Here is a 25,646-nt window from a genome sequence, read left to right as displayed (position 1 = left end):
CTAAAGATGATCCATAACTCAAATGAAATAAATTATAAATATAATAAATATACTATTGCATGAATGTGTCCCCACCTATTTGTGAAAAAGGGGAATCTAATCTACAGAAATCCCCTTTGAGAATATGTGTATCAAACCAGTTGGTTGATCATACGTGAACTAATATAAAACATGTATTTAATACCCTCCATCCATCCAAGGGCCTAATAGGTAACCGATGAGAGGAGTATCAAATAATAAGTCAACAGACCAAATATTAAAAGTAATTAGTGATACCATAAAGCATATAAAGTCCTTATAAACTTAAGAGTCCAAACCCACATGTGAGGGAAAAAAGTGTAGGTTATATGTAAATTTTCCAGTGGAAAAAAACTTTAACAGTCCCAACGTGACATAAAAAAAAAAAAAAAAAAAAAAAAAAATGTTCCAACAGAGAAGTGTATCTGTAGTATGTTCCAGCAGTGTTCCAGCAGTATACTTTATAATTTGTGACTTTTGTGCAAATATTCAGCTGTCATCCAGTGACTTGCGGTGCTCCCCCTCAAGAGTCCCCACTCACCAGCTCCCTATACCCCTGCAGGGGTAATAGGCATGTGGTATTACACTCTGGTATGGTATCCTAGACTCCAATGAGGTTGTTCCTGGGTCCTCCCGCTTCAGCCACAAGCCCGTCCGTAGCAAGGTAATCCACATAGGAAAGAAAACAGGGCTCCCGTAGTGTATTACGTTTAAAAAATGTACTTTATTAAAAGTTAAACATAACGGGATAAATAAAATAAATAAAATAAACTAAAACGAAAAACCAAGCCAAGCTTTCACACTGCGTTTAGTGGTGTCCACAAAGAGAGCTAGTGGATTCCAGACCGTCAGCTGAGCGGCGTGCGCCTCAGCTGCGTTCCACACTCTCTTCCACTTCCGCGTGTGACGTAATCGCGTAGCTCCCCCTTACGCGTTTCGTCATCGACGTTGTCAGGCGTAGCTAGCGTCCATCATACTAGGCTATATGTAGGCAAGCGGGGATATCCAGTTCCACCAATACTCCTCCCATGGGCGGAAATTAATTAGGTGACCCACGAATCCTATCCTACCGGGCTACTTCATTCTATATAGGGGTTTCCTTCAGATATTCATAGATTTTGAAACCTCATATTCCCGCTTACTAACGTATAAGGCAAACATAAATATTAGTTTAATATGCTCTTAAACACGAAAAATAGGTTCAATCTACATACTATTAATTATCCACTAATTCAGATAATCAATTTGGATATACCATTTCCCTTATCTATGCACTTGCGTTATAAAGTCATAGGGGAGACCTGTATCTTCATAGGGGGAGACCTCTATGGGTGAGTTTGTGTACTACCACTCCACATACCAAAAAATTCTGGGCATATATAGGGCTATAACAAGGGTGCTTATATCATCATATATCCTCATCATTAAGCCCTATCAGTTTGTTGTTCCCTTGGTTACATTACCATATATATACATTAGGCCAGGGAGTTACCCTAATCACATGTCACCATCATATATATATATGTATCTTAAACCTATATACATGGGGGATAGGTTTTTGTTTACCTATATACAAGGTCCCCTTCATACCCTGACCGGGACCCACAAAAGGGAAAGAAAGGGGGCTTATGTACATACATATATATAGTGTATCCCTATGGAGGGGATAATTATTAGAAGATTCTATATGTGCGAATTACAAGAGAATATATAATGTAAGGAGAGAATGTTAGATTAAATTCAAACCAAGAGGGTAGAGACAGCTACACAGAGGGGGGAGGCATAAGCCCTTAAAATTTCCACCTCGCCTATTGTTGTGTGTGTGTTTGAATAGGAAAGATTTCTTATTGTTGTAAGTGTTTTTAACTTGCCGGGTGGAAACCGGCGGATGGTCCTCACCCTCAGTCCTCTGTATAGTTATCCCATTATCGAACTGCAAAACCTGTCATAAAAGTAGGTAAATGGATACCCCCATACGCGATTAGGGATTGGCTATAAAACAGTTTAGATCTATGTCTAAGTTTAACCCTTTAGGGGCCAAGGATTGTAAACGATAGATCCACCCAGTCTCATTTTGGGAGATAAGTGTTAGTTTATTACTCCCCCTCCAGTGGTCCTCAACATGATCTATGCCATAGAATACGAGCCCCGTGGGGTCTCTATGATGTACCTCATCAAAGTGCCTAGATAGATGGTGCTTAGGGAACCCTTTCCTAATGTTATTGAAAGGCGACTTGACGACCGCCTCACGCCGATTTACGTCGGCAAGGTGGCACGGACAGGCAAAATCACGTATATATACGTGATTTGCCTTCCGCGGGTGGGGGGTCCGATCGGACCCCCCCCCGGTGCCCGAGGCGGTCGTCTTTGGTCCCACGGAGATCGGAGATGAGGAGGAGACCATCCGTTCGTGGCCCCCCCCCTCGCGATCGCCGCCGGCCAATCAGATAACTTCCTTTGCTGCTGTATGCTAAACAGCAGCAAAGGAAATGATGTCATCTCTCCTCGGCTCGGTATTCCGTTGCAGCGCCGAGGAGAGAAGACATCACTGTGACTGCACCAACACTACACAACACAGTAGAACATGCCAGGCATACAAAACACCCCGATCCCCCCCCCGATCGCCCCCCGATCCCCCCCCCCCCTCCCTGTCACAAACTGACACCAGCAGTTTTTTTTTTTTTCTGATTACTGCATTGGTGTCAGATTGTGACAGTTACAGTGTTGGGACAGTGAATATTAGCCCCCTTTAGGTCTAGGATACCCCCCTAACCCCCCCTAATAAAGTTTTAACCCCTTGATCACCCCCCGTCACCAGTGTCGCTAAGCGATCATTTTTCTGATCGCTGTATTAGTGTCGCTGGTGATGCTAGTTAGGGACCTAAATATTTAGGTTCGCCGTCAGCGTTTTATAGCGACAGGGACCCCCATATACTATCTAATAAATGTTTTAACCCCTTGATGGCCCCCTAGTTAACCCTTTAACCACTGATCACCGTATAAGTGTTACGGGTGACGCTGGTTAGTTTGTTTATTTTTTTTAGTGTCAGGGCACCCGCCGTTTATTACCGAAGCCCAGATACCTGCTAGCACCTGCGTTTTGCCCCTCCGCCCGGCCCAGCCCAGCCCACCCAAGTGCAGTATCGATCGATCACTGACACTTACAAAACACTAAATGCATAACTGCAGCGTTCGCAGAGTCAGGACTGATCCCTGCGATCGCTAACAGTTTTTTTGGTAGTATTTTGGTGAACTGGCAAGCACCAGCCCCAAGCAGCGTCAGATTAGCGCCAGTACCACTAACACCCACGCACGCAGCATACGCCTCCCTTAGTGGTATAGTATCTGAACGGATCAATATCTGATCCGATCAGATCTATACTAGCGTCCCCAGCAGTTTAGGGTTCCCAAAAACGCAGTGTTAGCGGGATCAGCCCAGATACCTGCTAGCACCTGCATTTTGCCCCTCCGCCCGGCCCAGCTCAGCCCACCCAAGTGCAGTATCGATCGATCACTGTCACTTACAAAACACTAAACGCATAACTGCAGCGTTCGCAGAGTCAGGCCTGATCCCTGCGATCGCTAACAGTTTTTTTGGTAGCTTTTTATTGAACTGGCAAGCGCCAGCGGCCTAGTACACCCCGGTCGTAGTCAAACCAGCACTGCAGTAACACTTGGTGACGTGGCGAGTCCCATAAGTGCAGTTCAAGCTGGTGAGGTGGCAAGCACAAGTAGTGTCCCGCTGCCACCAAAAAGACAAACACAGGCCCGTCGTGCCCATAATGCCCTTCCTGCTGCATTCGCCAATCCTAATTGGGAACCCACCACTTCTGCAGCGCCCGTACTTCCCCCATTCACATCCCCAACCAAATGCAGTCGGCTGCATGAGAGGCATTTTCCTAATGTCCTCCCGAGTACCCCTACCCAACGAACCCCCAAAAAAGATGTCGTGTCTGCAGCAAGCGCGAATATAGACGTGACACCCGCTATTATTGTCCCTCCTATCCTGACAATCCTGGTCTTTGCATTGGTGAATGTTTTGAACGCTACCATTCATTAGTTGAGTATTAGCGTAGGGTACAGCATTGCACAGACTAGGACACACTTTCACAGGGTCTCCCAAGATGCCATCGCATTTTGAGAGACCCGAACCTGGAACCGGTTACCGTTATAAAAGTTACAGTTACAAAAAAAGTGTAAAAAAAAAAAATATATATATAAAATAAAAAAAAATAGTTGTCGTTTTATTGTTCTCTCTCTCTCTATTCTCTCTATTGTTCTGCTCTTTTTTACTGTATTCTATTCTGCAATGTTTTATTGTTATTATGTTTTATCATGTTTGCTTTTCAGTTATGCAACTTTTTATACTTTACCGTTTACTGTGCTTTATTGTTAACCATTTTTTTGTCTTCAGGTACGCCATTCACGACTTTGAATGGTTATACCAGAATGATGCCTGCAGGTTCAGGTATCATCTTGGTATCATTCTTTTCAGCCAGCGGTCGGCTTTCATGTAAAAGCAATCCTAGCGGCTAATTAGCCTCTAGACTGCTTTTACAAGCCGTGGGAGGGAATGCCCCCCCCCCACCGTCTTCCGTGTTTTTCTCTGGCTCTCCTGTCTCAACAGGGAACCTGAGAATGCAGCCAGTGATTCAGCCAGCTGACCATAGAGCTGATCAGAGACCAGAGTGGCTCCAAACATCTCTATGGCCTAAGAAACCGGAAGCTACGAGCATTTTATGACTTAGATTTCGCCAGATGTAAATAGCGCCATTGGGAAATTGGGGAAGCATTTTATCACACCGATCTTGGTGTCATCAGATGCTTTGAGGGCAGAGGAGAGATCTAGGGTCTAATAGACCCCAATTTTTTCAAAAAAGAGTACCTGTCACTACCTATTGCTATCATAGGGGATATTTACATTCCCCGAGATAACAATAAAAATGATTTAAAAAAAAAAAAAATGAAAGGAACAGTTTAAAAATAAGATAAAAAAGCAAAAAAATAATAAAGAAAAAAAAAAAAAGCACCCCTGTCGCCCCCTGCTCTCGCGCTAAGGCGAACGCAAGTGGCGGTCTGTCGTCAAACGTAAACAGCAATTGCACCATGCATGTGAGGTATCGCTGCGAAGGTCAGATCGAGGGCAGTAATTTTTGCAGTAGACCTCCTCTGTAAATCTAAAGTGGTAACCTGTAAAGGCTTTTAAAGGCTTTTAAAAATGTATTTATTTTGTTGCCACTGCACGTTTGTGCGCAATTTTAAAGCATGTCATGTTTGGTATCCATGTACTCGGCCTAAGATCATCTTTTTTATTTCATCAAACATTTGGGCAATATAGTGTGTTTTAGTGCATTAAAATTTAAAAAAGTGTGCTTTTTCCCCAAAAAATGCGTTTGAAAAATCGCTGCGCAAATACTGTGTGAAAAAAAAAATGAAACACCCACCATTTAAATCTGTAGGGCATTTGCTTTAAAAAAATATATAATGTTTGGGGGTTCAAAGTAATTTTTTTGGAAAAAAAAATATCTTTTTCATGTAAACAAAAAGTGTCAGAAAGGGCTTTGTCTTCAAGTGGTTAGAAGAGTGGGTGATGTGTGACATAAGCTTCTAAATGTTGTGCATAAAATGCCAGGACAGTTCAAAACCCCCCCAAATGACCCCATTTTGGAAAGTAGACACCCCAAGCTATTTGCTGAGAGGCATGTCGAGTCCATGGAATATTTTATATTGCGACACAAGTTGCAGGAAAGAGACAAATTTTTTTTTTTTGCACAAAGTTGTCACTAAATGATATATTGCTCAAACATGCCATGGGAATATGTGAAATTACACCCCAAAATACATTCTGTTGCTTCTCCTGAGTACGGGGATACCACATGTGTGAGACTTTTTGGGAGCCTAGCCGCGTACGGGACCCCGAAAACCAGGCACCGCCTTCAGGCTTTCTAAGGGCGTGAATTTTTGATTTCACTCTTCACTGCCTATCACAGTTTCGGAGGCCATGGAATGCCCAGGTGGCACAAAACCCCCCCAAATGACCCCATTTTGGAAAGTAGACACCCCGAGCTATTTGCTGAGAGGTATAGTGAGTATTTTGCAGACCTCACTTTTTGTCACAAAGTTTTGAAAATTGAAAAAAGAAAAAAAAAAAAGTTTTTTCTTGTCTTTCTTCATTTTCAAAAACAAATGAGAGCTGCAAAATACTCACCATGCCTCTCAGCAAATAGCTTGGGGTGTCTACTTTCCAAAATGGGGTCATTTGGGGGGGGGTTGTGCCACCTGGGCATTCCATGGCCTCCGAAACTGTGATAGGCAGTGAAGAGTGAAATCAAAAATTTTCACCCTTAGAAATCCTGAAGGCGGTGCCTGGTTTTCGGGGCCCCGTACGCGGCTAGGCTCCCAAAAAGTCCCACACATGTGGTATCCCCATACTCAGGAGAAGCAGCTAAATGTATTTTGGGGTGCAATTCCACATATGCCCATGGCCTGTGTGAGCAATATATCATTTAGTGACAACTTTGTGCAAAAAAAAAAAAAGAGTGTCACTTTCCCGCAACTTGTGTCAAAATATAAAATATTCCATGGACTCAATATGCCTCTCAGCAAATAGCTTGGGGTGTCTACTTTCCATAATGGGGTCATTTGGGGGGGTTTTGTGCCACCTGGGCATTCCATGGCCTCCGAAACTGTGATAGGCAGTGAAGAGTGAAATCAAAAATTTACACCCTTAGAAATCCTGAAGGCGGTGCTTGGTTTTCGGGGCCCCGTACGCGGCTAGGCTCCCAAAAAGTCCCACACACGTGGTATCCCCATACTCAGGAGAAGCAGCTGAATGTATTTTGGGGTGCAATTCCACATATGCCCATGGCCTGTGTGAGCAATATATCATTTAGTGACAACTTTTTGTAAATATTTTTTTTTTTTTGTCATTATTCAATCACTTGGGACAAAAAAAATAAATATTCAATGGGCTCAACATGCCTCTCAGCAATTTCCTTGGGGTGTCTACTTTCCAAAATGGGGTCATTTGGGGGGGTTTTGTACTGCCCTGCCATTTTAGCACCTCAAGAAATGACATAGGCAGTCATAAACTAAAAGCTGTGTAAATTACAGAAAATGTACCCTAGTTTGTAGACGCTATAACTTTTGCGCAAACCAATAAATATACGCTTATTGACATTTTTTTTACCAAAGACATGTGGCCGAATACATTTTGGCCTAAATGTATGACTAAAATTTAGTTTATTGGATTTTTTTTATAACAAAAAGTAGAAAATATCATTTTTTTTCAAAATTTTCGGTCTTTTTCCGTTTATAGCGCAAAAAATAAAAACTGCAGAGGTGATCAAATACCATCAAAAGAAAGCTCTATTTGTGGGAAGAAAAGGACGCAAATTTCGTTTGGGTACAGCATTGCATGACCGCGCAATTAGCAGTTAAAGCGACGCAGTGCCAAATTGGAAAAAGACCTCTGGTCCTTAGGCAGCATAATGGTCCGGGGCTCAAGTGGTTAATATTGTGTTGCTTCATGTCTCTTTTTTAAAGATTTACTAATAAAATATATATTTTTAATCTTGCAATTTTGCCTATTGAGCACCCTAAAAGTCCCTGGCCTCAAGAGGCCCCAAGTCCCTCTTTCTGTATTTTTCATATGATATTGGGAAGTGGTGTTCTTGTTTGACTCCTCCCCTCCATTTCTAGGGCTACACTTAGGTAGTGGCGCCCTCTCTCTTTTAATTGATATGTGGATGAGTGAATCCAAACGCACACTGTCTGCGTCCTAATGACTGGGTTGTCTGCACGCAGCACCTGAAGTCTAAGTGATGGCGAACCTCCAGATGTTTTGGAACTACATTTCCCATGATGCTCACCTACACTGCAGAGTGCATGAGCATCATGGGAAATGTAGTTCCAAAACATCTGGAGTGCCAAGAGTTTAAGGAAGGAAGGGTGACCCCTGGAAGTCGGACATCTAGGGTGTCCTACTGCGATGAATGGAGTGGTCAACCTCAGAGCTGGACACCGACCAGGCTACATCCCCAATGTGTTTCCCTCCACCCCCTCCAGAGCTTAGTCTTGGGGATCATCTGGGGTGCCAAGGTTTGCCATCACTGGTCTAGGGCCTTCATGGTACACGGGCCTCAGCGCCCAAGTGAATGAGGTCTTCATGTGAAAAGGGTTGCTGATTCTTGGTCTGAAGACTTCCATGCTGGACCCAGGGAAGACAGTGGATTTATGCACAGGAGGAAGTGGGGGCTCATTCACATCAGAACACATGGGGAAATACGTTGACCTCTGCTACAGACATTTTTAGAGTCTCCATCCTGATTGGCAAAATGCTGTTTGGCACACCCAGAATGCAGCGTGCAGGAGCAGGAACACACTATATGGAAGAACCATGGATTTTCCCCTGTCCGTGCGTTCTTTCTCAGCTGGAAAATACAGGACAACACATCCAGAGCAATGGGGCCCCAGGCACCCTCTCATTCAGGCTATGAGAAGTATGGCAGCTCCTTCCAGTAACCAGAGGGGTGCGCCGCCTCTTAGGTGCACCTCCATATAGTAGAAGGGGGAGATGTGACTGGTGGAACCTCCTACCTGCACAGCCAGTACCTTATAGATGAAAACATTCCACCTGTATAATTAGTATTTTCTCATCCGCCTGTAACTGAAAACTGTCAACATGGAATATGAAATAAATCTTTATCTGCTATTCAAGTTACAGTGGAGGACGCCTCTGCTGGGATGCAGCTGTGGGAAGCACTGATGTCTCTGGCAATGGGATTGGTTAATGCTGCAAAGCACGCACAGAAGGCTTCTCATGCGGTTTCGTATGATTAAGGGTGGAGTGGGATAAGTGCTTGCAATGCCCACACCCCCACTTAGATTGTAGAAGCGCAGGGGGAGGGACTTGGTGGCATTTTGTGGGTTTTCAGCAGCAGTTTTTGATCTAATACGGCACAACAGGCTGGTAGAGCGACTGAGGAAGCTTGTCGCTCTTGTGCCTGGTGCGCAGTTGTTCGTTCAGCCTGTCGCGCACCTCACTGTGATCGCATTTGCGCAGACTGAAGTGGCGTTCCACGATCGCCATCACGCGCTGCTTGACGTTCAGCGGGATCCCCTTCCTGCCTCGCAAGCCGTCCAGGTTGACGCGGTTCACCCAGCTCTTATAGATGTCGAAGGGGACGAGGGCGCGGAAGACGAGAGCCGCGAACCTGCCCGGCTTCCCGGCGCTGCGGGCCAACAGCGTCCACTCCTTCTCCGTGCTGAGCGGGTGCATGGTGATGTTGGGTAGACGCTCTCCGGTCTGCAGGGAAGCGTACTGGGGGAATCTGTAAAAGGGAAACTCGGGGGAGGGGCTTGGATCCGGCTCCTCCTCTCGTTTGATGGTGGTCGTGGGTAACATATCGTCTTCCAGGTCAGGAGAATTCCTGTACAACCAGGAAAGGTTATCGTGTCTCTGATTGGAGACTGTGTCTAGAGGGGATCTGTAGGCACACTGTAGACTGCTTTCCGGGGAGGCCCGGGCCGATTCTGTACACTGCCGCTCCTCGGAGGCCTGGTTCCACAACGAACAGCGATTCTGGGCCAGAGCAGCGGAAGGCTGCGGAGCGCCGACACTGGACGAAGCATTGGCAGCACAGATGGCGCCCATCATTTCCTTCAGCTCCTTCATTTCTTGTATCAGGTGGTCCATCGCGGCTCTCATGCAATCCCTCTCGTGCTGAGCACGGGCCGCGCTTTTGCGGCACCGCCTCAACTCCCGCAATACCTGCTGCTGGATCCGACCCGGCCTTGTGTTCTGCCGCCATAAAGAAGAAAAACAGCAAGAATTAAACTTGCAGGGGCAACATTCAAATGACAACAAGAGAAACTGAAATATAAATATGGTTCAAAAGGAACAAAACAGTTTGGGATTCATTTTTTCTTTAAATGGCCATATTTGCCAGCCGTGTTTCTTCAGAACATATGTAGGATTATCTTCCTTTTAGACTTGCTGATTGGGGGTCTAACAGAAAACATGGGAACCAAAAGGTTCCAAACCCGAGCAAATCAATGACCAAAAAACAAATAAACTACAATAAAGAGCTGCGTGTTGTAAAAGTGTAAAAAAAAACCTCTAACGTGAAAAACAAAGGAACCGCACTCTTATATCATAAATTACATATCATAAATCACCATAGTGAATAAACAAATAAATAAATACATTTTCACTTGAATTATGAAAAATACATAAAAATTGTGAAGTCCATGTATAGATCCCACATGTGAATAATGTCCTCAGTGAGTATAGAAAAGGTTCCTCACACCCGCATGCAGACACACTATGCACTCACCAGACTCAGTTGACCCCTATTACAGGGAGTCAAATTACGCACATGGGAAAATCCAAGATGTCATACATGAGGTCACAGGAATGACTCCAAACCGCTGCCGTCATCCATTCAATATATATATCTATATCTATATATATAGATATATATCTATATATAGATATATATCTATATATATAGATATATAAATAGATCTATATATAGATATATATCTATATATTGATCTATCTATATATATATCCATATCTATCTCTCTATCTAGAGAGAGAGAGAGAGAGAGAGAGAGAGAATATCCACTTTTGCCATATAGAGAGGGAGAGGAAAGAACACTCTCATGGTGCAGTAATTCAAGTAATTTATTTAAACAAGAAGGTTATATTGCACTTACATCAAAGAAGACCGGGATCAGCATGTATTGTATAGGAATCAGGGTGGGGGGTTAAACCCTGAAGACGTCAGACGTAGGCTGAGGAAACGGCGTTGGGTGGTGTTTGAGATACGTCATTTCTGGTCTGGAACGCAGGTGGAGCGCAAACCTGGGATTCCTATACAAATCATCTACTGTAAGAGCGGCAAAGGATGTGGAATTCCCTTCCACAGGCGGTGGTCTCAGCGGCGAGCACCAATAGTTTAAAAAAACTATTAGATAAGCGCCTGAACGACCGCAACATACAGGGATATACAATGTAATACTGACATATAATCACACACATAGGTTGGACTTGATGGACTTGTGTCTCATCTCCTATGTAACTATGTAACTATGTAACATGCTGATCCCGGTGTTCTTTGACGTAAGTGCAATACAACTTTCTTTTTTAAATAAATGATTTAAATTACTGCAACATGAGAGTGTTCTTTCCTCTCCCTCTCTATATGGCAAAACTGGAGCCTTGAATACGCAATCTATATATATATTGAATGGATGACGGCAGCGGTTTGGATTCATTCCTGTGACCTCATGTATGACATCTTGGATTTTCCCATGTGTGTAATTTGACTCCCTGTAATAGGGGTCGATTAAGTCTGGTGAGTGCATAGTGTGTCTGCATGCGGGTGGAGAGGAACCTTTCCTATACTCACTGAGGATGTTATCCACGTTCCGCTGATTGGGGTCTGCCTGATTAAAAACAATAGGCCCTCTGATGATTGCTAGCAAGAAATCATGTGATCTAGGCTGCCTAGACTGGGTGCTATTTTCCAGCTTGCAATTAGTAAATGGACATCCCTTAGCATGATGCCCCATAACATCCCCTTCTGAGAGCTGGCAAGTGATGCTCTGCCATGGTGGCCTTCAATCCCCACAGCTTTGATCCCCTCTGATAGTTGGGAACCAATTGGTGCGGTTGTTGATCATGTGATCGCTACAGCTGGTAAAATAAGTATTGTCACTATTTTTCTAGGTAAATCTATTGGTAAAGGTGCTACTGACATGAAATTTTTCACCACACATCGGTAACAACCCATGCAATCCATACATACAAAGACACCAAAACAAATACGTTCAGAAATGAAGTTCTGTGTAATAAAATGGAAGGACACAGGGAACAAGCATTGAACACGTGAAGAAAGGGAAGTGCAAAAAGGCATGGAAAGCCAAGACACCAGCTGAAGTCTATCAGTAATTAGAAAAAACAATCCTGGTTCAGTCTCAACTGATGGCCTATAAAAAGGTGTCTCAATACCAAGGTGTCTCACAAGAAACATCTCATGATGGGTAAAAGCAAAGAGCTCTCTCAAGACCTTTGCAACCTTATTGTTGCAAAACATACTGATGGCATTGGTTACAGAAGGATTTCTAAACTTCTGAATGTTCCAGTGAGCACTGTTGGGGCCATAACCTGGAACTAGAAAGAACATAATTTCACCAAAAACCGGCCACGACCAGGTGCTCCTCACAAGATTCCTAACAGAGGAGTGAAAATAATTATCAGAAGAGTTGTCCAAGAATCAAGGACCACTTGTGGAGAACTTCATAAAGACCTGGAATTAGCAGGTACACAAAAAGTAATGCACTCACCCGCCATGGCCTGTATTCACGCTCACCACGCAACACTCCATTGCTGAAGACAAAGCATGTTGAAGCTCGCTTAAAAGTTTGCTGCACAACATTTAGACGAGCCTGTGAAATACGGGGAGAATATAGTCTGGTCAGGTGAGACCAAAATGGAACTCTTATGGATGCCATAATACACCCCATGTTTGGAGGTCACATCACCCCAAAAACACCCCCCATACCATACAGTGAGGTTTGGGGGTGGGAACATCATGGTGTGGGCGGGGCTTTTTTTCAGCATACGGTACTGGCAAACTTGATGTCATTAAAGGAAGGATGAATGGAAAGACGGACCAAGACATTCTTGATAAAAGTCTGCTGCCCTCTACCAGGATGATGAAGATGAGACGAGGGAGGACATTTCAGAAAGACAATCATCCCAAACACAAAGCCAAGGAAACTCTCCATTGGTTATAAAGAAAGAAAATAGAGCTGCTAGAATGGACCAGCCAATCACCTGACTGGAATCCAATAGAAAATCTATGGAAAGAACTAAAGATCAGAGTTCATAGAAGAGGTCCATGGGACCTTCTAGATTTGAAGACAGTTTGTGTGGAAGAATGGGCCAAAATCACACCTGACCAACGCATGCGACTCGTTTCTCCATACAGGAGGAGTCTGGAAGCCGTCATCACCAACAAGGGATTTTGTACCAAAAATTAAATACATTTCAGTTTAGCGGGTTCAATACTTTTTCCCCGTGTCCTTCCATTTTATTACACAGAACTTCATTTCTGAACGTATTTGTTTTGGTGTCTTTGTATGTATGGATTGCATGGGTTGTTACCAACATGTGGGGAACATTTCATGTCAGTAGCACCTTTACCAATAGATTTACCTAGAAAAACGTGACGTGTTCAATACTTCTTTTACCCGCTGTATATCCGCTGTGACACACGCAGGCCGGAGGCTTCATTGACAAAACTTTAGCATGAAGATGAACAATGCCCACCACTGACTTCAGGATTCAGTGTTCATCAGAGGTGACCTCAGATTCATACTCACCTTCTCCAGTAAGAAATTAAAGGCTGGGTTCACCTTTTGTAAAAAAAAAAATGATGTAATAAAATAAATAATGAAATTAAATGAGTAATGAAATAAATGCACACGATTTTGTAGGTTAAAAATGTGCATTTATTACAGTGCCTTGAAAAAGTATTCATACCCCTTGACATTTTCCAAATTTTTGTCATGTTAAAACCAAAAATGTAAATGTGTTTTATTGGGATTTTATGTGATAGACCAACACAAAGTGGCACATAATTGTGAAGTGGAAGGAAAATGATAAATGGTTTTCAACATTTTTTACAAATAAATATATGAAAAGCGTGGGGGGGGGGGATTGTATTCAGCCCCCTTTACTCTGATACCCCTAACTAAAATCTAGTGGAACCAATTGCCTTCAGAAGTCACCTAATTAGTAAATAGAGTCCACCTGTGTGTCATTTAATCTCAGTATAAATACAGCTGTTCTGTGAAGCCCTCAGAGGTTTGTTAGAGATCTTTAGTGAACAAACAGCATCATGAAAGCCAAGGAACACACCAGACAGGTCAGGGATAAAGTTGTGGAGAAGTATAAAGCAGGGTTAGGTTATAAAAAAAAAATCTCCCAAGCTTTGAACATCTCACGGAGCTCTGTTCAATCCATCATCTGAAAATGGAAAGAGTATGGCACAACTGCAAACCTACCAAGACATGGCCGTCCACCTAAACTGACCGGCCGGGCAAGGAGAGCATTCATCAGAGAAGCAGCCAAGAGGTCCATGGTAACTCTGGAGGAGCTGCAGAGATCCACAGCTCAGGTGGGAGAATCTGTCCACAGGACAACTATTCCCCACAAATCTGCCCTTAAGACCCCTTTCACACTAGAGGTGTCTTTCAGGCGCTTTAGCGCTGAAAAATGCCTCATATGCATTCTGTGTGAAAGCCCGAGGGCTCTCACATGGGGGCGCTGCGCTGGCAGGACGTCAAAAAAAGTCCTGCAAGCAGCATCTTTGAGGTACTTTAGGAGCGGTGTATACACCGCTCCTAAAGCTTCCCTGTCCATTGAAATCAATGGGCAGCGCCGCTAAAGTGCCTGCAAAGCGCCTCGGCAGCTCCTCCGCCGCTAGCAGGGGTTAAAAGTGCCCTGCTAGTGGCCGAAAAGCGCCTCTAAAACAACAGTAAAGCACTGCTAAAACTAACTTTAACTAACTAACTTTACCACCAATGCCCTCGTGCTGTCAGTGGGAAAGGGCTCTTATGGAAGAGTGACAAGAAGAAAGACATTGGTGAAAGAAATCCATAAGAAGTCCTGTTTGTAGTTTGTGAGAAGCCATGTGGAGGACACAGCAATCATGTGGAAGAAGGTGATCTGGTCAGATGAGACCAAAATTCAACTTTTTGGCCTAAAAGCAAAACGCTATGTGTGGGGGAAAACTAACACTGCACATCACCCTGAACACACCATCCCCACCGTGAAACATGGTGGTGGCAGCATCATGTGGTGGGGATGGTTTTCTTGAGCAGGGACAGGGAAGCTGGTCAGAGTTGATGGGAAGATGGGTGGAGAAAAATACAGGACAATCTTAGAAGAAAACCTGTTAGAGTCTGCAAAAGACTTGAGACTGGGGCGGAGGTTCACCTTCCAGCAAGCAGGACAACGACCTGAAACATACAGCCAGAGCTACAATGGAATGGTTTAGATCAAAGCATATTCATGTGTTAGAATGGCCCAGTCACAGTCCAGATCTAAATCACATCGAGAATCTGTGGCAAGACTTGAAAATTGCTGTTCACAGACGCTCTCCATCCAATCTGACAGAGCTTGAGATATTTTACAAAGAAGAATGGGCAGAAATGTCACTCTCTAGATGTACAAAGCTGGTAGAGACATCCCCAAAAAGACTTGCAGCTGTAATTGCAGAGAAATGAGGTTCTACGAAGTATTGACACTTTGTGTTGGTTAATCACATAAAATCCCAATAAAATAAATTTACGTTTTTGGTTGTAAGATGACAAATGTGGAAAATTTCAAGGGGTATGAATACTTTTTCAAGGCACTGCATTTTTTTTTACACTGCAGCCTGCAAAACATTGCACCAAAAAAAAAAAAAAAACAGATTCCATAGATTGTTATAAAATTTAGCAAACAGGTAATTGTTCTGCTTCTTTGATGTGCGCTTATGAATCTCTGGTAGGTGGCACTGATTGGCAGAACTGATGGGCACTATTAGGTGGCATTGGTGGGCACTGGTAGGTGGCACTGGTTAGCGGCAGTGGCGGTCACTGTGTGGGTCCAGTTTACACAAGCCGGTAATCAGGTTATTTTTTTTCTCCTCATACTATTAGCGTGGGGAAGAAAAAAAAGGAAATGATCAATAGCTCCACCCCCTGCATTCATAGACACTGTAGTACGGTTTTTATGAATGGTGGAGCTGGGCAGAAAGGGGCGGGGATAGTCAGGCTTTCCTAAAGAGACACTGTGACAACACTTTATTTTGTATTAACCTTCAACGCAAAGGAAGATTAGGTCAGCGGGGGTGTGGGGAGGGAGGAGGAGAATTACAGTTGTGCTCATAAGTTTACATACCCTGGCAGAATTTATGATTTCTTGGCCATTTTTCATTGAATATGAATGATAACACAAACACTTTTCTTTCACTCGTGGTTAGTGTTTGGCTGAAGCCATTTATTATCAATCAACTGTGTTTACTCTTTTTATATCAAAATGGCAACAGAAACTACCCAAATCACCCTGATCAAAAGTTTACATACCCTGGTGATTTTGGCCTGATAACATGTTGACACAAAGGGGTTTGAATGGCTATTAAAGGTAACCATCCTCACCTGTGATCTGTTTGCTTGTAATTAGTGTGTGTGTATAAAAGGTCAATGAGTTTCTGGACTCCTGACAGACCCTTGCATCTTTCATCCAGTGCTGCACTGACATTTCTGGATTCTGAGTCACGGGGGAAGCAAAACAATTGTCAAAGGATCTGCGGGAAAAGGTAGTTGAACTGTATAAAACAGGAAAGGGATATAAAAAGATATCCAAGGAATTGAGAATGACAATCAGCAGTGTTCAAACTCTAATCAAGAAGTGCAAAATGAGAGGTTCTGTTGAAACCAAACCACGGTCAGGTAGACCAACTAAAATTTCAGCCACAACTGCCAGGAAAAAGTTATGAGCACAACTGTAACTGCCAACAACAGAGGATACAACACAAGGGACATATCCTGCTGTCTGGGAGCGTACCTCAGTCTGCGTGGCTTGATCGCTCGATGTAGCAACAGGGGAGTGCAGCTTCTCCACCTCCACCTCTGCTTTCACCACCTCGCCGGATGCAATGCCCGTACATTCCTGACCTTCCAGCAGGGGGCCATCTTCATTTTGGGCATCTGCTTTCTGCTCAGCGTCACATCTGAAAGAAAACTATAAAAAAGGAATTGTCAAAAACTGTGTGTGCGTGTGTTTTTATTTCTTTTTGACACTTTTTTTTGGTGAATGAGTACAATGTATGTACCCCTACTCATTCACATAAGGGGGCCAGGATCTGAGGGCCCCTTGTTAAAGAGGAATTGCAGTCTGCTCACATAATTTGTAATAAAAACATCTTTGCCATTCTGAAGCTTCCCTCCAACCACTTTACATATTATTTTATATATACTCTGATTCTGTACTTGCCAAATATGCTGCAGAAATCTCCCTCTGCTGAGTCTGGCTGCAGCCATTTTAACTGTGGGCAGCTGAAGCTGCTGCCTGTTCACTTCCTGGATTTACACAGACACACAGAGGCACACCTCCAGCTCTGCAGGTCTCATTGGCCCTCTTATGACTCATCCCCCCTCCCTTCCTGGCAAACTCCCACGTGAATGAGAGAGAGAGCTGTGCATGATGTCATAAGCCTAGGCTAATGACCAGACAAGAAACAGGAAGTGGGCTGTATAAGGGATTTACTGGCAGAAAAAAAATGTTTTGCTATCCAAAGTTAAAGCAACAACAAGAGCAAAAGATTTAATAGATGGAAAGTTGAAAAAATTACTGAAGTTCCGTTTTAAAGGGGGCTTCCAGATTTCTATAAGCCCCCCTGACGCAGACCCCCAAAACCAGGGCCCCAGGGTTGTGGGGAAGAGGCCCTCGCCCCCATTAACATGTGGACAAGGTGCTTTGGGGTGGGGGGGGTGGGGGGCAAAGCTACCCCCCCCCAGGGCATGTGGCTTGGTATGTTTTCCTGACCTGCCAAGCTGCATGTTCGGATAAGGGTCTGGTATGGATTTTGGGGGAGACCCCACACCAGATTTTTTTTTAAATGTTGGCATGGGGTTCCCCTTAAAATTCATACCCGACCTGAAGGGCCTGGTATGCATTGGGGGGAGGGGCCCCACACTGTTTTTTTTCATAGTTTTTAATTGCCGCCATGTTTTTTTTTTTACATTCAGCTGTCAGTGGGGAACCCGCTGACAGCTGATGAGTCGTCCGTTGTTAAGGACGCAGCGGCCGGCTTCCCGGCCTGTTCCCTTAGCAACCGGCTCAATGCGATAAATTACTGCATGAAAAAAATAAATCGAACAAACACCGCATTTGTTATTTAAAGTGTAAGTAACCCCCTCTTTCATTTTCAGCCAAGGAAGCTGCCATCTTTCCCTCTGTTTAATCTACAACTACCATGACGCTGCACATGTGATTAGTTGTGATTATGACACCAGCCATTGGATGGTTTGACAGTTTGGTTGAGAACACAACCAATGGGAGTGTTACATTTCTGGCACGTGCCGAAAAATGAAACTGTTTTATGGATGGGTTTACTTCCGCTTTAACGCAAAATTCTAAGTGAATTGCACTTTCAAAACTGATTTACCGCAAGCGCTATTTTACCGCATTTTAGTTGCCATTAGTGAACTCTTAGTGAATTGACAACCATTGTCACTTGAATTATGGTGGAGTAGTGGTAGTCTTTTATGACCATTTTTTTGTATTAAAGTGGTGTTCCACACCCCCCCCCCCACCCCCCCCCCCAAAAAAATGCATAAATGTGCCTAAAAAAAACAAAAAACATTTGGAAAAAAAAATGTTCTCACCTCTAAATGGCTGTTGCTAGGGGGTCCCTTGTAGTCTGCCTCCTTCTGTGCCTGGGCTGGTGACATCATTTCCTCTCAGCGCAGGAAGGGCTCAGCTCTGCCCCCTCCCTCTTGTCAATCATATGGGACACGTGTCAGGTCCCGTATGATTACGCGGCCAATCACGCCGAACGGAGGGGGAGACGAGCGTGGCTTCCGATTCCCCTGCATCGCTGGACCCTGGGACAGGTAAGTGTCCGATTATTGAAAGTCAGCAGCTGCAGTATTTGTAGCTGCTGACTTTTATTTATTTTTTTTTGTGGGAACTCCTCTTTAAGCAAATTAAAACTACCGTATATACTCGAGTATAAGCCAAGTTTTCAGCACATTTTTTTGTGCTGAAAGTGCCGCCCTCGTCTTATACTCGAGTCAAGCACTTTTCTGCAGCAAAAAATTTCATTTTCCAAACCGATTTTGGGGCCCCGTATCTCGGGGCCACTTAATGCTAGGAACCCCAAATTTGGTGTGTAAACCCAGTGGAACTAGCACTACAACATATCCAAATGGGGTTCCTAGAACTAAGTGGCCCAAAGTCGGTTCACAAAATGTCATTCTCTGCTGCAGAAAAGTACTTGACATTTTCTGAACCGATTTTTGGGGGCCCTGTATCTTGGGGTCACTTGGTGCTAGGAACCCCAGCTTTGGATATATTATGGTGCTAGTTCCACTGGGTTTGTATACCAAATTTGGGGTTCCTAGCACCAGGTGGCCCCGAGATACAGGGCCCCAAATCCTGTCAACTGTGTCCATCTGCAGCAATGTTATTTCGGGACCCTTTGGGTCCAGAGACCCCAAATTTTGGCTGCAGCTAGGGGGCATCTAGGAACCCTTGACTACCAAGTTTGAAGTTCGGGGGACCTATGGCTGCAAATGGGCATTGTTGACCCTCTTTTCCACTTACAGTAGCTGCGCATTTCTCACTCTAGGCTTATACTCGAGTCAATAAGTTTTCCCAGTTTTTTGTGGTAAAATTAGGTGCCTCGGCTTATATTCGGGTCGACTTATACTCGAGTATATACGGTAAGCCATACTGCAAAAGTCCCATTAAAAAAAAATCTTATTCTGGTGCTGGCCCTCTTTTTTGCTGAGCTTAGTCTCCTCCTGTAGGTGGAAGTACACCCACAAGTTAGGAATCCACAGTACTGTGCCCCTCAATGAACAATGGCTGAAGATATATGTGTGGCCAGCATAGTATCATCCATAGACACTGCTGTACCCTCATGAGATAAATAAGTTAAATAAATAACGTTAATAAGAGTGCTGACTATAATGGGGTAATCTCACCTCAATGGCAGGCTCAGGGCGAGGAGGAGTTGGTGGTGTCTCTGTTGGGCACTCTTCAACTTTAGGGTCTCTCTCCATGCAGCTGGGGGTCTCCCTCCACCTGGGGAAGCTCTGCTCCCACCCCGTTCTTACATTCTCCCCGGAATGTTTCTGCAGGTGGCGCTGCAGCGATTTCTTGCGGATGAAGTGATCCCAGCAGTAGGGACATTGATAGGGGCGCTCCCCGGTGTGACGTCTCACATGGGCCACCAGGTCGGTCTTGCGGCTGAAGCTCTTGGGGCAGCAGGTAAAGTGGAAAGGCTTGTGCCCGGCGTGACTCCAGAGATGAGTGGTCAGGGTGGAGTTCTGCCGGAAGCTCTGCCCACACTGGTTACAGGTGTACGGTCGATCTTCCGTGTGCGTCTTCCGGTGGGCCGTCAGGTGCTGCTTCTTCACGAAGGTCTTGCCGCAGATGCTGCAGCGGTGGGGTCGGTCCTGACAGTTCCCCATCTGGTGAGATAGGAAGTCGATGAGGTGACCCCAGCTCTCCCCACAGTGGGCACAAGTGTGCGTCTTTTCTGCCGTACCGGACAACGCCTGACTTTCCTGCTGGACACGATCTGTCTCAGCAAGTGTTTTAAGGCTTTTACTACCAGGACTGAGTCCAGCTTCATCCACAACACTTCTCTCCTCGGAGCTGCCATTATGCAAAGTGGCTTCCAGAGTGACCCCGGTATGGGAGGGACTTTCAGGAGATTTCTCTCTGAAGGGCGATTTCTTTGTAGACGCTTCCTCTTCTCCCGACCTGGTGGTTCTCCTTACCAACCGCAGGGACCTCCTACTGACCCCCCTCACCGCCGGCCGCTGACTGGCACGCTTCCAATGAGCCCATCAGGTCTGACCTTCTTCACTGCGTCCATTTACCGCCGCGTTATCTGCAGATGACAGGACTGTAATTGATAACAGAACTGTAATGAGTAACACAAAACTTCATAAAGCAAACACACTGGATACAGTAATGTACAGTGCCTTGAAAAAGTATTCATAGTTTTATGTGATAGACCAGGGGCTCCAAACTTTCTAAAGAAAAGGCCAGTTTACTGTCTTCAGACTTTAGGGGGGCCGAACTGTGCCCAGTGTGGGAGTAAAGAAAGCCCGATCTGGTGTCATTGGGGGGAATACTTCCACTTTCTTGCTGTCAGTGGCAGGAATAATGCCTCAAGGGCCGGATAAAGGCAAGCAAAGGGCCACATCTGGCCCCAGGGCCATAATTTGGAGACCACTGTGATAGACCAACACAAAGTGGCATATAATTGTGAAGTGGAAGGAAAATGATAAATTATACAAATAAATATGTGAAAAGTGTGGGGGGTACATTTGTATGGCGCCCCCCGGTGTCAATACTTTTGTAGAACCCCCTTTCACTGCAATTACAGCTGCAAGTCTTTTTGGGGATGTCTCTACCAGCTTTGTACATCTAGAGAGGACATTTTTGCCCATTCTTCTTTGCAAAATATCTCAAGCTCTGTCAGATTGGATGGAGAGCGTCTGTGAACAGCAATTTTCATGTCTTGCCGCCAAAAAGTTCAGGTTTAGTCTCATGTGACCAGATCACCTTCTTCCACATGTTTGCTGTGTCCCCCACATGGCTTCTCACAAACTGCAAACAGGACTTCTTATGATTTTCTTTCACCAATGTCTTTCTTCTTGTCACTCTTCCATAAAGGGCAGATTTGTGGAGAACACGACTAATAGTTGTCCTGTGGACAGATTCTCCCACCTGAGCTGTGGATCTCTGCAGCTCCTCCAGAGTTACCATGGACCTCTTGGCTCTTCTCTGATGAATGCTCTCCTTGCCCGGCCGGTCAGTTTAGGTGGACGGCCATGTCTTGGTAGGTTTGCAGTTGTGCCATACTCTTTCCATTTTCCGATGATGGATTGAACAGAGCTCCGTGAGATGTTCAAAGCTTGGGAGGTTTTTTTATAACCTAACCCTGCTTTATACTTCTCCACAACTTTATCCCTGACCTGTCTGGTGTGTTCCTTGGCCTTCGTGATGCAGTTTGTTCTCTAAGGTTCTCTAACAAACCTCTGAGGGCTTCACAGAACAGCTGTATTTATACTGAGATTAAATTACACACAGGTGGACTCTATTTACTAATTAGGTGATTTCTGAAGGAAATTGGTTCCACTAGATTTTAGTTAGGGTTATCAGAGTAAAGGCGGCTGAATACCAATGCCCCCCCCCCCCCCCCCCCCACACACACACACACACACACACACACACACACACACACACTTTTCACATATTTACTTGTAAAAAAAAAATGGAAAACCATTTATCATTTTCCTTCCACTTCACAATTATGTGCCACTTTGTGTTGGTCTATCACATAAAGTCCCAATAAAATACATTTACGTTTTTGGTCGGAACATGACAAAATGTGGAAAATTTCAAGGAATATGAATACTCTTTTAAGGCACTGTATATACGTACATATACACACAGTGTATGGATATAAATATACAGTATATATCCACTGATCGGGTGAGATACTCCTCTTGTATCCTGTATACTTCAGAAGAAGTGTGCCGGTGGACTCCCAATTATCAACCAATATCCAATAAAAACAAACGAAGGGAAACGATCTCCAATGCAAAAATATTTTTCTTTACTGAATGTAATCCATACAGCTGCTAAATACACGTATTGTATGGATCTCATTCAGTAAAGAAAAATATTTTTGCATTGGAGATCGTGTCCCTTCATTTGTCTTTATAAATATATATATATATATATATATATATACACACACACAGTATATTAGGATGGAGATGATACTGTCCCTTTGTCACATATATATCTCTATATATATATATAGAGATAGATAGATAGATAGATAGATAGATAGATAGATAGATAGATAGATAGATAGATAGATAGATAGATAGATAGATAGAGCTCTCTCTCGCTCTCTCTCTATATATATATATATATATCTATATATCTCTATATATATTATGTGATGGGTGGCTTCACAGAGCAATGGTAGGGTGTAGGAGAATATTGTGGAGATTCACCACCTCAGTAGAGTAGTGCCTGTGGGGTGTTGGGGTTTCTGAGGAGCAGAATTAGTACTTGTTGATTATTTTAATAACATGGATGAGCATAGCCCTGAACTGACCTGTAGTCTCCTCACCAATGTCCACACAGGGGTCTTCTCCTCTCTCAATCTTCAGCACAATCTCTGGAGGGGATAACGAGAGTCCTGCAGAGAGACCGCCACACATTACATGGCGCCTCCATGGTGCCTTTACTAAAGGCAAATAGACTTTGCCCTCTGCAAGTGCAGTTGCTCCAAAGCTTAGTGTGATGGACTCACCTGTGACAGATGTTTTTGGAGAGGACTGAATGCTAGCCTCTTGCCTACTGATTATGGGCTCTTTGTGAGGTGTATGCCTGGGGACCCTTGGAGTAATGTTACTTTGGATTCAAGTCCATATCTCCCCAAGACACACAGACTCTGGGAACCCTGTATATGCCATATTATAAATAGTGACTGCATAGGCGTGCGCAAGGGGTGTGCCAGGTGTGCCTGGGCACACCCTAATCCTGGGGTTGGCAACCTGTCAATGGTGGGCAGGTGACAGGTAAATCACAATCGTTCCTTGCCGACCCTCAGAACCTGGACAGAAGAGGTGGCGGGCTTGAATTTAGAGGATCTGATCTGTATTTTCCTCCTGCAGCAGCTGAAAGTAGGCTTCTCCTCCTCTCCCTCCTTTTGTCAACATTTAGCTGCCACAGGAGGAAAATATAAGGGATCGGTACTAATATATGCCATCCCCGCCACCCCTCCTTTCCCTGTTCCTCTTTCTTCTGTTGCCCAGGTCCCCCTTGTGCTCCATTGCTCCCCCTTCCTCCCATTGTTTCAGGATGGAGAGCGGGGAAGAGGTCAGTAAATATGTCAAACGCAAATGTGTTGGAGCTTTGGGGTGCACACCCTAATGCAATAGGCTGCGCACACCTATGAGTGACTGCTTCATACTGTTGGGACTCATAGATGAGGCTGATGTCATCAACTCCAGCCACCTGTCTGTCTGTTGTCTGCTATAATGTGTTTATTGTAAATAAGTCTAGTGTGGCTTCTAAGAGTCTTTCACCCATTGTTGTTTGTGCTAATTAACTCTGCTATTGTATGAAGGAGTTCTGTGTTGATATTTATAATGATGTGTATTGTATAGTCAGTGAGTTAGGAGACAACAAGGCTGACCTGAAAGGTCATATCTCTGAGTCACCTAGTCTGGTTAAAAGATTAGTTAATTAGTCCATGTTAATTAGGTTTCTGGTTACAGTTTGTATTGTCATCCTGGTGTATATATATTTGTGTGGGATCTCAAATAAAACAGTTCATGTCCCAGCTTTGTAACTGAGCTAGTATCATCTGGTCCTTGGTTACAATATTCGGCTGTAATATATGATATCTGAAAGGTCCAGATTGGAGGAAGCAGTGTACTAATGGAAGCACACAAGCGGACTGCGATGGGGATCCGTTTCACTTTGTAAACGAGGGGAAGCTCTGCTGACTTCTATCATCCAATCATGTGCAAGCAAAAATGCAGTTTTTTTATTTTCCTTGGACGTGATTGGGTATTCCTTGCGAAGTAAAGCTTCACTACTTTACTAAGCTCTGGATCAACTGTACTTGCAAAAGTGCACGGTCTATCTGCCTTTAATACATTGCCCCCCTATATCTCCATACTGCACCGTGATCCAGGAAAGATAATGCAGCTGTATAGAGAGGCATCACATATTTTCATGTGAACAGTAGAAAGGCTCACCCAGCGCGGTCAGGTTCTTGTAGTTGTCCGTCATCACCTGGCAGTACAGATCCTTCTCCTGGTCCTTTAGTCCCTTCCAATCCTCCAACGAGAAGCATACCGCCACATCATCAAACGTCACCAAAGCCTGCAAGACACAAATACTGGCTGACTCTAGACAAGGGTGGGGGATGGGGGGGGGGGGGTAACAAGGGATCCTCTCCTAAAACGTTTACTAAATCCATTCTATTTCTTCTGCACCTTCTGGGTATTTTACCTGACAGCTTCACCTCTGTGTTTCCATCATTGCATCCCCTTGCTGTCGGGTAAGAAAGTATGGAAGAAAGGGGACAGAAGAGGGTAAGTAGGTTATTGGCCCCTAAAAAAAAATGTGTTCTTAGGGTGGGAACATCAGCTCAAATGTTTTCAGAAGTGATAAGTAGAATTTTTTTAACTCACAAGGTAATTTGGATAAGAGCACCACCTTCAGGAGGGAGGACACTAGATGCAAAAACAAAAGCACAGCCCTAAGCTTCTCCCAACTTATTACTCCAACCCTAATACTAAATAATAATGCCGAACTCAATAAACTATTCTAATACTAATCCTAAGCATCCCTGCCTAACCCAACTGACTTAACTAACCCTTATTGTATATAATGCAACCCAGCTTAACTTTACTACACTAATACTGCACCGAGTAAGAGATAACCAAGCCTAACGCAACTAACTACCAGCCTATAACTAAGCAACCAAGTCTAATCCAGCTAGCTCCACAGACACTTCTCCAGTGTTGGGGTAATACGGGGAAGAGAGGGTGGGAACTGCCAGGGTTTATTAAATGTCCACCTGTCCATCTTCCCGCCAGATACTGCTGGGGGGGCTGGATCCAGTGCTGCTGATCAGGAGATGGTGGAGGTCCCTACCTCAGCACAGGGACTTCTGCAGCTCACATATATAACACACACCGTAACCTATACAGCTTCTTTCCATCTTTTCTATAGTTGTCTGTTATATAAGATGAGGGCTGAGCCTACCCAGAGGCTCATTACTACAGAG

At 44.3% G+C, this 25,646-nt stretch overlaps 2 protein-coding genes across 2 annotated transcripts; both read right to left on the bottom strand.

The window, feature by feature from the left end:
• Positions 1-6,746: 6,746 nt before the first annotated feature.
• LOC141126446 (uncharacterized) lies at positions 6,747-20,652 on the bottom strand (the record flags this gene model as incomplete). Its single annotated transcript, XM_073612386.1, has 3 exons — positions 6,747-9,820; positions 16,646-16,822; positions 19,792-20,652. Coding segments are annotated over 3 exons (1,890 nt in total), but the record flags the coding sequence as incomplete, so codon positions are not given.
• LOC141126714 (zinc finger protein 783-like) lies at positions 20,517-24,736 on the bottom strand (the record flags this gene model as incomplete). The annotated part of the gene is given in 3 exon segments (XM_073612678.1): positions 20,517-20,705; positions 22,956-23,039; positions 24,610-24,736. Coding segments are annotated over 3 exon segments (255 nt in total), but the record flags the coding sequence as incomplete, so codon positions are not given.
• Positions 24,737-25,646: the final 910 nt, after the last annotated feature.

This window comes from Aquarana catesbeiana, linkage group LG02, assembly GCF_042186555.1.
Source record: "Aquarana catesbeiana isolate 2022-GZ linkage group LG02, ASM4218655v1, whole genome shotgun sequence".
NCBI lineage: Eukaryota > Metazoa > Chordata > Amphibia > Anura > Ranidae > Aquarana > Aquarana catesbeiana.
This window is presented reverse-complemented; position numbering and strand designations above follow the sequence as displayed.